General features: G+C 38.4%; 2 protein-coding genes across 2 annotated transcripts; one reads left to right on the forward strand and one right to left on the reverse strand.

Annotated features, from left to right (window-relative positions):
• The first annotated feature begins 3,348 nt into the window (after positions 1–3,348).
• Positions 3,349–7,526, forward strand: morn4 (MORN repeat containing 4). Its single transcript, XM_081350786.1, has 5 exons — positions 3,349–3,577; positions 3,981–4,059; positions 4,594–4,708; positions 4,828–4,937; positions 6,428–7,526. The coding sequence occupies exons 2-5, from the start codon at positions 3,993–3,995 to the stop codon at positions 6,574–6,576; spliced, it is 441 nt and encodes a 146-aa protein (XP_081206912.1). The 5' UTR covers positions 3,349–3,577; positions 3,981–3,992; the 3' UTR covers positions 6,577–7,526.
• Positions 7,527–9,014: 1,488 nt separating this feature from the next.
• ankrd2 (ankyrin repeat domain 2 (stretch responsive muscle)) lies at positions 9,015–14,357 on the reverse strand. The gene is made up of 9 exons (XM_081350784.1): positions 14,117–14,357; positions 13,888–13,995; positions 11,607–11,735; positions 11,345–11,449; positions 9,862–9,960; positions 9,674–9,772; positions 9,472–9,570; positions 9,281–9,379; positions 9,015–9,195 (listed from the first exon to the last, which is right to left on the reverse strand). Exons 1-9 carry the CDS (start codon positions 14,183–14,185, stop codon positions 9,097–9,099), a joined length of 906 nt encoding a protein of 301 aa, XP_081206910.1. The 5' UTR covers positions 14,186–14,357; the 3' UTR covers positions 9,015–9,096.
• Positions 14,358–14,699: the final 342 nt, after the last annotated feature.

Below are 14,699 nucleotides of genomic sequence, written 5' to 3' on the forward strand. Positions count from 1 at the left end.
GCGATTTTTCTTGCAAGGAGAGCAGACTCTATATCGCACTGATGTGTGCTCGTAGTGTGGTCAGTCCTCATGTTGTGCTGGATGGGCACTCATGTGTAGTGATGCTTGCAGGGCCCATCCTGTGACTCTGGGGCATATGGACTCAACTGCCCATTTCCCTGGGGCATTATTGCCATGCTGATTTACTACCAGTGAAGGACAATCATCAGAGACCAAATTATACCCCATTATACGGTGTGAGTGTTTGTTCACGGTCTTTAGGTTAAAGCAATGAAGTTTGAAAACTTCTATAGACAATCAATTACCTTACAATTAGTATACGGTTTTAGCTATTCCATATTTTTTATCTTGCTTTAAAATATACACATTGTGTTACATGCAAACACAATGTGTGGTCATAGTTGTCACAGCGTTTGATATACTGCACCGTATTTAAGACATGGGATTCTTGTTGTTTGGAAGCGAGAAGAACCACTCATCTTTAACATTAAAGGCAATAGATCTCCAGGGTGAAATTTTTATCGACATTTCTCATTACCAACCTATTGGTGTTTATGGCGTCGGTCATAAACGGCTCCCTGTGGTGCTGTGTTTTATGAAGAGATCAGCTGTCAGGGCATATGCGTTCAAATCTCTGCAGGATGCAATGACGCAGGTCAGGTTTAAATGGCCTGAGAGAGGAGAAAAGAGAGAGAGAGTACTTCACTATAGGGGAAACTGGGGCTAGTTGTCACAATGATTATGTCTCAGTAAATGTAAGAGGTCAAAATAAAGTGAAGACGATAAAGCCATGCAAAAACCGGCAATAAGTGGGTAGGTTTCAATCAAAAGGTTGTGTTCTCAGAACAAGGAGACTTAAAAAATATATTAGGTTGGGCAAGTTGTCACATGTGTTTAATATATTGTAATTGTATTAACCATCTGGTGTTGTGCATTCATTTTTGACCAAGAAATTGTAAAAATCCCTTCATTGGAATGGTATGAGAATCCTGACTTTTGTGGCAGTAGCTATGTGAACAACAAAAAAAAGAAAAAAAAGAAAAAGTGGACTTGATTCGAAAAGCTAAATGGTCGTTAAAAAAATAGTCACACTTATATATACTTATAAATTTACTTAAATAGTCATCAGTCATTACTTAAACTTAAATAGTCATCAGAAATGACTAGCATATAGGAAATTAATGGGAAATATGAAACAATCTACAAATCATCTACAATGCAAAAAAAAAAAAAAAAAAAAAGGGACAGCAAGGAAGGGGTTACATTCTAAAACATTAAGGCCTGGTTTTAAAGACAGGGCTTAGATTAAGCCAAGATTAGACCTTAATTCAATTAGGACATTCAAGTAGCTTATAAACGTGCCTTAGAATAAAACATTACTGGTGTGAACCTTGAGACAAAACAAAGGCACAGACATTTTAAGATATGTCAGTGCAAGTTGCTTTCAGTTAAAACAACTCAAACATGCATTTTATTCTGGGACTAGACTTAAAGGAGAACTCCGAGTTCACGCGCATAGGTTTAGTTACCTATGATCACGCGCGTGAACTCGACAATCGATCACTTTGGACTTCAGCCGAAAACAGGATGTAAACACAGGTATTTGCGCTGGCTTAAATAACATCATTTTTATACATATCTTTCACATCTACTGCAGTCCGATTCACTCGTGTTCACTCAGAAGGAATCACTCACATTTTCTGTGCACTTGTAATGACACATCAAGGATGTTAAGAGGCTAAAAGCAGGTTTAGTACTTGCCCCATTGAAGTCAACAGGGTGCAAATTTTAAAAATAGAATAACTCGGTGTAGGCAACACCGATTTTTGTCGTTGTTCTCTGTATTGACAACACTCCAAATGTACAATAAAAATGAGCTCAATGTTAAAATTGACCGGAGTTCTCCTTTAAGCCTTGTCTGTGAAACCAGGGGTAAGAGTACAAAACACACTCAAACACACACACTACACTATTATACACACATACATTAACTGGTATGACTGTATAACAATATAGCAGAACTGAGCCAGAAGACGTTAAAATCAGATCAGACCCAGATTGATTAAACTCTGATAAAAAAAAAAAAATCCTTTTCAATTTGGTACATCTGTATTAAATTTTGATGTTATCCTATGAAACAAGGTGTCTTTGTCCGTGTTCAGGTTTGACTATAGTTAAAGTAATGGAAAAACTGACACTTCAAATCACCATTTCAAACAAAAAAATATCTAAACCTTGACAAAAAGTTGTCTTGTCTAAATAAATATCCAAATCCGCAACCTAATAAAAGTAGGTTTTATGTCTAAAAACTAATAATTTACAAGCATCTTAATATAGCCTTATATATATATATATATATTGTATAGGAATCATAAAACATCAATTATTGCATTTATATTAATTAGTAACATAAAATTCTCTCAAAATCCATAATAAAAAAGAAAAAAATATTATTGAACAAAAATATACAGTGATTTTACTGAAAATAAAATATCTAATATTTCAAAGGCATCAGTCTTGAATCAGTCAATAAACAGCAAACTGTAACAACTTACCCAACATGCCCCGCTAATCGATATAAGGTACAGTTCTATATAGTGTGTAATCTTTAAACCTACACAGTATGTGCTTCACTCGGAGAAAATGTTAACTGTGAGAATCAAGATCCTCAGACAAATAATTAAACAACTGTGCTAGTCCTCACTAATAAAAAGAGGTTCATTAAGCACCAAATAATGTGTTAATTAAAATGCCAAAAAGGTATGGGGAAGGTGCTGTAACTGTAATTCATCTTTTAGCAGTGTCACTTGTTAACAAATGGTAAAATGGTGAAATGTCTTAGCCACCTATGAAGCAAACACAGGTCACAGAATGGTAAATTAAACTAGCCTATACCATGGGCTAATACCATGAAATATAAAATCCTGCCAACACTAACTTACGTGTTTATACAGCATATACCTCAAAATATTCCGCTCAATGACAAACAAATAAGACTTTCAGGAAGTTGAAACTTACTTTAGACCTAGTTAAAATGTTTTACTGGCCCGTTGGACATGTTTGAGTTTGTCAAATCTGTTTCTCAAACGTTTTTCTTTTTCTTTTATTGCACTGTTACATAAGCATAAGATACTTATTATCAAAATATAAACTAGATTTACAATTCATGTCACCTTCTCGATGTTGTGGTTGACAGGTTGTTGCTAAGCGGTTGCCAGGGTGTTCTGGATGGTTAATTACTGCCTCGAGTCAAAAAAGTGTTTTGTTCAAAATAACTGACCCTAAAATGAGAAGTAGTAACAGTGACACATGCCTTAGTAAACAACACTGAGGAGTCCATATCACTTCACGGACCACATTCCCAGCCATTGATCAGCCAATCAGCGCTCATTCCACATCCACCGCTGAGAAAAGCACACAGTAAAACAACGCGAGATCTTCGAGGGGAGAGAGAGATTCAGAGAGAGGAACCGTGAGACCGGCGACTGCTGCGAGCCAGACCCCGATTCTTTCTCCACGGATCCGCTGAACAAAGCGAAGGGTTTCATGCTCTTGAGACTGCACAGAAACATTACAGGTAAATGAAATCTCCCTTTAATGAAATTAGTACACAGCGCGCGGGTTTACACGGGCTGCGAATAAGAGGCGGGGTGACGTCATCGCCGCCGCTGCTTTATTTCAGTCCGTAAATGTTTGAACGTTTTCAGTGTCAATGATGCGTTACACTATTAATTATACAGTGTGCTGGGTGAAAGTGAACTAGCGTGGGTTACACTTTATTAGACCGAGCATTATACGGCACACAATAGCTACTGTAGGTTTGTGTGTGGGCATAGGTGATGTCCTATTCATTATTTTATTATACATACATACATACATATAAATATATGAAATAATTGGTTTGGTCTACCTCTGTTTATCATCTATTTGGTTATATTATGTTAATTAATATTCTTAATATTCATTTGTTTTGTCTGCAGTTTGGTGGAGGTATGACATTAACCAGGGGCTCCTTCACTTATTCCAGTGGAGAAGAATATACCGGAGAATGGAAGGAAGGCAAGCATTTTCTCACACTTTGCATTACTTTTGAATTCTCAGGACATTTCTTTTTCATAAATGGGCAGTACATTACTTATTTTGTATTTGTCAAAAGAACAATTACATTTTTGTATGTTCCATTTGTGCGGTTTCATAACAGCATTATAAAGGCTATATTCAAAATGAATAGGTTATGTATTATGGGATTATTTTGGATTAATCTTATTCTTATACACGATTCTATAAATATTCTATTCTATACTCAACAGGATTGACAACTCTTACATTATTCTATTGTCAGCTACCGACTGACTTAAAATGATGGAAATTGTCTTTTTTATATATAATTTGGGTGTTGGATGACATGCTATGATTGCTACAGAAAATGACTGATTTCAGTTGTACTGTATATCTGACAGTGCTGACAAGGGACACAGATGTGAAACCTTATTAAAAAAAGGTTTATTTCTGTCATAACATGTAGAAACGGTGGTGGTCCATAGGATTAGTATATTGCATGTTAAGGTATGAAGGAATGTGTTTTCTATTCAGGTCGGAGGCACGGTAAGGGCGAGCTGAAGTTTGCCGATGGCACCTGTTATAAAGGTCACTTTGAGAATGGCCTGTTCCACGGATCAGGGGTGTTAGTCTTTCCCGATGGATCCAGGTGAGTGACCGCGTGATCAGATTAATTTTGATGCGTACTTACTTAAACTGAGATGAGCACATTGCCGGTGATACTGCAAGACTAGTTACATGGAAAACAACACCGTTTCTTAACAACAGGTACGAGGGCGAATTTGCCCAGGGAAAATTCCAAGGCGTCGGAATCTTCAGCAGGTTTGACGGGATGAAATTTGAAGGGGAATTCAAAAGTGGCCGTGTAGAAGGACATGGTAAATATTCCACTTTAATTTTACAATAGATACTTTTACAATAGGAAGGCTGAGCTCGATCCGAATGAAATTCCTATTGGATTGATAGTGGTGACCTGAAATAATCCAATCAACAGGAAAAATGCTCGAGTCAGACTTTTTTTCTCAATCGGATTCAACATTTTCTTGCACACATGCGCAGTGCAGTGATGCATTCAGGAGGTCACAGTATATCGCAATACAAAAATGCAACATGTATCGTGGATAGTGACAATCTGTATTGTAAATATTACATCCAAAATGAAAATTACATAAAATTAAGTTCACAGAGTTTTAGTGTCATTACTACATTAAACTACTATATATAATGTATGATAATGCAATAGGGAAATATTTGTGGGTCCTAATTAAGCCAAATATCTTATGTTACCAGTAAAAAGTGGCCTACATTATTTTAAAGATATCTAGTCAGTGACAGAATGTAAGCATATTCGTCGCTTACATCGTATTTTCAGCTTCAGAATCATAGAGCTGGGCGATTTTTTTGTCTGTTACGATAGTCACTGTGTCAGATTACACGATTTTGACTCCTAAAAATCTTGTCATGTCGTGGACAAGAAACATGTCAGACTACACGTTGTTTTCCGACCAGTCATCGCGAGCCGTCTCACACACACTCATTCACTCGCACATATACACAAGCTCACTCACATAGCCTACACACATACACACACACACACACACACATACACACACACACACACACACACACACACTCTCACTCACTCACTCACTCACTCGCACATACACACACACACACACACTCGCACATACACACTCACTCACATAACGCTCTCTCTCTCTCTCACTCACACACACACACACTCACTCACGCACACGCGCACACACACACACACACACACACACACACACACTCACTCGCAAACACACTCTCACTCACTCACTCGCGCGCCGTCGTCGTGGAGGACCGTTAAAAAATTAAACATGCTAGTCGTGATGTCGTGAAGCATCGAGGGCTGCGCTGCAGGGAGCGTGCTACGGAAACCCTGAAGGAAGATTTGACGAATGCAAAATGTATGTATTGTACGCTATACTGAAGAGGGGGAGAAAACAAAAACAAAAAAAATCTATTTTTTGAAAATATGAATCGATTTGACCTACCAACTCGATTTTTTTCCCAGCCCTACAGAATCATGATTTTTTTTTATTCTGGTGTCACCATTGTCCTGTGCATTGGGTTACCAGCACCAAGTTTAAACCTATTCATTTACACCCACAATGTAATACCAAATTTATCATTTTAATCAACAGTACCAACTTTTACCATATGTCTTGGAGTATCGCAATAATATCGTATCGTGATATGTATCGTATCGTGACATGAGGGTATCGTTACACCCCTAGTAGGTCTACGGTCATTTTACAGCTTTCGAGCGTGCCTGTGTTTGTTTAGATTTATAGCATGGATAAATGTGGTCTTATTTCCATAGGACTGCTGACTTTCCCAGACGGTTCCCATGGTGCTCCGCGGAACGAGGGAGTGTTTGAGAACAACAAGCTTCTGAAACGTGAAAAGTGTCAGGCTGTGGTGCAGAGAGCCAAGAACTCAGCATCCACTGCCCGCAGCCTCTCTGTATGACAAACTGACCTCAGTGAGAGCACCCCCTAACTCAGGCTACATTACGGACTGTACAGTCACTAGTAAAACGAGCAAATCTGATTGTGGATCTGCGTTCAGGGGTGATCTCTGCCTTCACCACACAACGGAGCTCAAACAAAATGTGAGACCCATCAAACCCTCAGGGACGGATGAAAGCGTTTCCATTCCTCACGTCTCTATTTCACTCACGTTGTTGCTCTGCCTTGGTTTCCTCTGTGGCTTAAAACATCACAAAATGATGGACGTTTGTTATGGAGGCACGGATAAACTCAAGTCACCGTCAGAGGCTCTGCAGGCACGGAAATGTGGTCAGTGTGGTAAATGAACTCAATTTGCCTTTGTCAGTCTGCTTCTGCGATTGTATCACTTACAGTATGTTTGACTTTATCTTTACTATTGTAGCTGTTTGTGTTACAAATCAATATTGTCTTTATTGCACATTTGCCTTAGTTATTGCATTAAATGTCAGTATTGCTGGATTCAAATCTTTCTTGTTACCGATGTGCAACAGTGGCGAGGGAAAGGTTTCAGCTACTTGTCTTAATTTTTTATTTATTTGTTAATTTCACTCATTTAAAATGAGTACATATGATTTACTAACACATTAGATATTGTGAAATAACGTTTTAGTTGTACTGCTCATGTACATCACTGAAAACTACTTGAAATTATTTAAAATGTATTGGGCAGATTCACTTCAAATGTTTGATGACTGATTTAGGTGTTTACACTTTATTTTCCAAACTGACTGCTAATGGTTCACTGTTCCCATCATCCGCAGTGTCAGACAGAAGCCTTAGTCACTATCATCTAAAATATACTGACACCAAAAATAATTTTGCACTGTTATTTATTTATTTGAGCAGAGAATTAAGACTGACATGAAAAATAAAGTGAAATAAAAGTCAGAAAAGAGTCACCTAATCTTCATTCTGCTGCATATTTTTTTTTGTCATGCTTATTCTGCCATAGTATATTCAAATCTTATGAAGGACAATCATTTATATAGACTGTCAGTTTCTGAAAGAAATATGTTCACCAAGGCTGCATTTATTTCACGCAGTACAAGATACAAATGGTAATATTCGGAAATATTATTAAAACCCAAAATAACTGTTTTCCATTTTAATATATTTAAAAATGTAATTTGTTACAGCTGAATTTTCATCAGCCATGACTCCGGTCTTCAGAGTCACATGACCCTTCAGAATTCATTAGGTGTGTTCGACTTCATGTGGCGCTGCGCTTGACCAATCGAAGTATGACATCAAAGAACCGCGAGAGCGGTTTGAAAGCATACGTCACTTTTTATATTTAAACATGTAGCCTGTTATTCCATGTCTCAAGATTAAGTTAACAGTATTTACAGGACACAGAATGTCACAGAGCACTTATCCAGTGCTTCAAGCGCTAACTGAGATCACTGCAGTGTGTGACTAAAAGCTTTCTAATCATAGAACAACTGAGCGTTTTAAAGAAATGATTCACAGGCACACTGCGTTGTTTCTATCAGCGAGGCTGCCAGTGACACAGGGAAACCCTTCATGACGCCAGGCCAAGAGATCAGTTTGGAAACTGGATGAGCCAGGCCATGGATTACATCTCTAATACAGCAGCAAAACACAATGAGTAACTAACTACAAAGCAAAAAAGCTGGACTGTTTATTCATAAACAATCATATATTAATCAAATATTCAATGTTTGCTTTTAGTCTCTGTCGAATTGTCATTATATAATAAAGCACAGATGACGCATGTGCCATATCAGTTTCCTCCATCCGAAGCTGTGTCATCTGATGCATCAGGAAACTATGCACAGCAATGAACATGAACTGGCACAATAAGCCATTGACAAAACTAGAACGTTAAATATGTTTCATCTGAAACTTAAGTTATGCAAAAGTCAAATAAAATGTTCTCATTTTAGAAACTTCTATTCAAATTGTCCATACACAAATGATATATAGTGCCAACCATCCTGGCATTTACAATATAATCTTAACCACACAATCTTAAGTTACATGTTAGTATATATAGTGCTGTCAAATCAAGATTAATCGCATCTACACACACTCACATGCATGCATACATACACAGTATACATATACATTATACAGTATATATATAGATAGATAGATATAGATATATACTGTATGATGTATACTGTATGTTTGTATGCATGTGTGTGTGTGTAGATGCGATTAATTCTTCAAAATATTTATATCAACAAATAATATTTTTATCTTAATATTAAAATTATGAATAATATTTATATTAAGAAAATATAGATATTTTGGCATTCTTCAAAATCTCTTCCTTTGTGTTCAACAGAAGAATGAAATTCACACAGGTTTGGAGCAACATGAGGGTGAGAAAATTATGACAGAATTTTCATTTTTAGGAGAACCAATAGTTACTCATGGCAGAGGTGTTGTTGTTCTCAGCCGTGCACCTGTTCACAAGTGACTCTAATGAATCCAACGCATCTCCATGTGTCCGTCAGGCCAGACCAACCTCCCTCATCTGATCCAGTTTCTCCAGTGTCTCCTTAGTGTCAAACTGCCATTGCTTCACCTGTTCAGTGGCTGTAATGCCCTCCTGAAACAAACAAATGAAGTGCTTATATCCAGCTGTATTCATTATATTTGATCCGATTTGTTTTTCTCATCCAGCATGATCTTACAGCATTCTTGATCTGCATATCGGCTCCAGCCAGTATGAGGAGTTTTACAATTTTATATCGATTTAATCTGACAGCATCATGTAGAGCTGTGTCTCCTTCCTTTAAAAGAGAAATGAAATGTTTAAACTGACTTTTAATTTGCATGATCCGTATACTTTTTGTGTTTTCCTCATGAATTATTCATCTGTTACCCAATCCTTGGCATTAATATTGATTCCACAGGCTAGAAGATGCTGGACCACGTCGCTGTGACCAGTCCGTGTGGCCACATGTAAAGGTGAGCTAAGCAGCTGTATGGGAGGGAGTAATACGATTTGACCATATTATGCATACTTGCGACAGCTTATTTTTTATACTGTACAGTATTTTTGTCTTCCAGTAAAACATTATTACTTTGTCTCTGACGTTGATATCAGCTCCCCTGTCCTGAAGGACTTTCAGCGCTGATAGACTTCCACCTCTGCAAGCCCAATGTACAGCCCTGCAATCCAGCTAAACCACGGACAACAAAAGCAAATCAACACAATCACAACACCATTGTAACAATGAACTGACTTAATAAACATTTATAATGATCTCACCCTGTCTTTAAAGTTGATATCAGCTTCTTTGTCCAGCAATTTTTCCACTATTTTAGCCTGATTTTCCAGAGCAGCCCGATGGAGTGCTGTTTTTCTGAACTAAGACAAACAGTTGTGTGAGCGACAGAGTCATCAGAGTCAGAGAACCAGCGTTATTATAGTCAACTAAAACTAAAACCATCAAATAAAAATGTGTTACTTGAATCAAAATTTTAGCTAGTTGCCAATACAACATTTTAAAATAGTTGCTCCGACTACTTTGACGTGTGTATATGGTGTGGGAGAGGTTGTCACAATGAGCGAGAAAGGTTGACATGGATCATGCTAAATCGCCAACTTCTGGGGAATCACCCTTTTTATAGTCAATAGTTGGGTGACATGTAGCCAAGTATAGTGTCCCATACCCGGAATTTGTGCTCTGCATTTTATCCATCCAAGTGCACGCACACAGCAGTGAGTTTTTGAACACACACACACACTGTGAACACACACCCGGAGCAGTGGGCAGGCATTTTTGCTGCGGCACCCGGGGAGCGATTGGGGGTTAAGTGTCCTGCTCAAGGGCATCTCAGTTGTTAGTAATGAAAGTGGAAGAGAGCATTGTTCATTCACTCCCCCCAACTACATTTCCTGCCGAATGAGACTTGAACCCGCAACCTTCGGGTTACAAGTCCAACTCTCTAACCATAAATTTTAGCCCTTAAAACTCATCTTTGATCTCCTGTGATTTTTCCTGTGAAAAAATTTGTTTTATTCATGCCCTAAAATAGCTTGAATGTAACTACACCCTTGCTTCATTTCGTATATGCGGACCATAAATATGCAAATGAGCTCCGCCTCCACTCATTCATACAGGCTCGTCTACAAGTCGATGTATCAGAATGGTAATGCATTTTTATGTATTGTTTTAGCACTAAAGCGTTGACTTAAAGGGATAGTTCACCCAAAAATGAAAATTCTGTCAGTAATTACTCACCCTCATGTTGTTCCAACCCCGTAAGACCTTCGTTCATCTTCGGAACACAAATTAAGATATTTTTGATTAAATCTGAGCGCTGTCTCACTCCTCCATAGGCTTCTAAGGGACTGAAACTTGCTGGCCCAGAAAAGTTATTAAAGAGATCGTTAATATAGTCCAAGTGACTCCAGTGGCTTAATCTTAAGTTTATCAAGCGACGAGAATACTTTTTGCGCGCTAAAAAAACCCAAAATAATGACTTTATTCCACTATTCATTTCCTTCTCTCTGGGCCTCGAGTGAGTTAACGTAGTGTTTTTGCGCAGCGCGTCAGTGCTGAACGAAGATGAACGAAGGTCTTAAGGGGTTGGAACAACATGAGAGTGAGTAATTACTGACAGAACTTTCATTTTTGGGTGAACTATCCCTTTAAATTAAAATGAAAGCTAATAAAAAAAACTATAATAGTATCTCACTGATACTAAAACAACACTGGAGAGAGCATGTCATTTCAGACATACAGCACCTCATCACAGGTGTTTGGATCTCCTCCATCTTCCAGAAACTTCTCCACTACTTCCATCTTTCCCTGAGCTGCTGCTTTTAAAAACTCCTCTGGTTCAACAAGTCCCTGACAAACACCAGAGACAAATTTCAATGGTTAAACACTCAAAAAACAACAACAACAAAAAAAGATGCAAAAAAACTAATACTTAAATAATACTTCTATGCAGCTCAAATGCACATAACACTATTCAAGACAAGAAAGACAGATGGGTTTCCCTCACCATAGGAACATCCATTAGGCAATTGGAAGCTGCGGCCTTGTTCTTGTTCTTCTTATTCTTCATACGCAGCTCAATAATATTCTCTGCACCCCCCAGATCAACGATCACACGCCTCACACGTTCCTCTGCCTGTATGAAAATTCACTTCTCTTCATCACTGACTGATCCTGGTCTGCACAGCACATGCAGTATTCTTACAATAAAATGGGCTCATATGGTTATTAATTGACAGGATTGTGAAAATCTAGTCAAACTGATATGAGATGGCAAATTTTGATATTATTAGTACATGGGACTAAAATGAAATGGGACGGTCTAGCCTACAGTAGGGGTGTGCATTGGCACTGCCCTCACGATTCGATTCGATTACGATTCACCAGGTAACGATTCGATTCAATTCGATTCTACGATGCATTGCGATGCATCAAAATTCTACTGCACACAAGGCAAAATTTTCATAAGTCATGAGGCAATATAAGCAGTCAGATATTGAACAACAGATTTTATTGGCTGCTATGTGTGTATTATCACTCTCCTGTATCTTTGACATACATGTGATTAAATAAAATAAAATTGAATGGTACAGGGTATTGGATATGGCATTTTCAAACCTGAAAAAGAAAGCATAAATCACTGCTTTCAGTGCTTTGAATAATATAATGTTTCTCTTCTCTCTGCTTGAGAACCATTTGAAATTAAATTTCAACTTTATTGTCCAACTCAAGGCCAGAAAATAAACAGTGTACTGAGTGTAGGGTGTAACGGTTCACAAAATTCATGGTTCGGTTCAATACGATACACTTGTGTCACGGTTCGGTATGTTTTAGATACAGCAAAAAGAAAGAAATGCCAGAGAAATTTCCTTGATTTTTTTTTTTTTTTTTTTGTATTAGAACTAACATCATAAAGTATGACATTTTTTTTCTTTGAGCAATGATGGAGCTATAATTGACTCTTCTTAGGAGCATATAAAACAGAACATCTCCTTGGAAAAAATTAAATGTATTTTTTTGTGCTTATAAACAAATGTTTATTTTAGTTCAGATTAACATTTGAGGGCAGCATTGTCATTCATAATGTCGAAATAAATCCGACATAACGTTACTTAAAAGCATTATAGCCTGGATATAGTTCATTCATGGCACAATGTTTCTTCCTGGTTTCCACGTCAGCGCTGTTTGATCCGTTAATAACGGAGAAATGTGAATGTTTCTCACTAGATCTCGCAGCGATGTTATTACTTTAGTGGCGAGTTCAAATGCTTTCTTTACTGGATCTCTTAGCGCTGTGTAGTAGATCGGCTCGCGCTGCGTTGGTCCAAACTGATAAACAGTCCGTCACGAGTAGCTCAGTTTCGTTCCGCTTACATTGCGTTTGCCATTTGATGTTGTGGTCGCGCCAGCGTCTACATTATGAGCGCGCTCGCGACGCGCTTACATTTGAAATAACCGTTCGGTTTGAAAATGCGTGCCTTGTACCGAACGGCTTAGTACGAATACGCGTATCGTTACACCCCTAAAACAGTGACATAATCGATTATGGCACTTTGCCGCATCGATGCTGAATCGTGCATGCCCCGCATTGCGATGCATCGCCGAATCGATTATTGTTGACACCACTAGCCTACAGAGGATTGTTCTTGGTGACAAGAACAATCGGCTAGACCGCAGGTTAAAGAGTGGCTGTAACGTTTGTAACGTTTGCAAACGTTTACAATTTCTCTCCAAGAAAATCCTATCGCCACTGGTGCACAATAAATTCTGGGGTAGGCAAGGTCACGAAGGATTCGTTTGTTGTATCCTTCATTTCATGGGAAAGGACCCTTCCAATCGGCCTTCGAAGGATGCAGTCTCTGAATAGGACGCAGCCATATATGGTGGCTTTGAGTTTGAGGCAGGTGAGTTGGATCAAAGTGGGAGATAAACTCTGCAGGAAAGTGGACTTCGAGAGCCAGAGTTGAGAACTCAAGGGCTAGATAATTTCCTACAACCAACTTAACTTCACATTTACACATTTGGCAGACGCTTTTACTCAAAGCGACTTTCACGGCATTCAAGCTATATATTTTGTTAAATTCATGCATTCCCTGGAAATCGATCCCATGACCTTGCCTTGACTGTTTGAGCTTCACATGAATACTATAGGAAGGATAAATAACACGACTTTATTGGAGATATCGATTATGCTTCAAGTATCAAGTTTATCTCAGACTGGTACAATTTTCATCTTTTCATTAACAGTCCAAATTTTGATCTCTGCTGCGATTTTGTTCCCCACTCACCTGAATGTTTGCAACTCTTTGATTGACACATTCATTTCCCTGTTCTGTGCCCACAGAAGGTTCATCCACGAGCAAAATCCCCAACTTTCGTGCCCGAGCTTGACGCTTCTAAACAATTTCAATAGAAGACAAACAAACTTTCTCAGACAGGTACTTCCCAGACTTATTACAAATAAAATACATCATAAATGATCAAAATGAGAAATGAATTCATTTCATTAGACTGTACCTTGTCCCGTTTATCACGGGCTGCTCTTCTATCAACCACAGCTGTCACCCATAGGATGCTCTCGTCCATTATAAGGGAAGAAAAGTATAAAAAGAAGTGTTTTCAAGTCGCAAACTTTCACAAATAATCGTGTAAAAATCCCGCCGTTAAGAGCAGACCTGCTGGACTGAGATGTGAACTGGTCTTATAGCTCACGGCAGGAATGTAAAGCCACGTCAGGCCCGGTGTGACAGCTGTGGACAGGAGCTGGATCACACACAAACACGCAACATGAGCTCACCGTTTGTTCGCTGCCGTCCACCTCCAGAGGCCTGCCCTCTGCCACACTCTGGGAGTCCAGTTTTGCAAGAATCACGACCCAATAAACACCCTGTTTTAGAGATTATGTTATTTATAAATGGTTCATTAGTGTCAAGTGATACCTCGTAAATGCCTCTTAGTTTCAAAGAACGCCTGTTAACACACAATGTCCAATCACGGGACGGCATTCTGGAACATCCTGTTAGTTGTACATTCGCACGAATGCACACAAATGTCTTATTATGATTAAGTGTTTGTGATATGCAGTTTGTGTTTGAAGGAA

Source organism: Scardinius erythrophthalmus (genome assembly GCF_964197995.2).
Source record: "Scardinius erythrophthalmus genome assembly, chromosome: 21".
In the NCBI taxonomy this organism is placed as follows: Eukaryota; Metazoa; Chordata; class Actinopteri; order Cypriniformes; family Leuciscidae; genus Scardinius; species Scardinius erythrophthalmus.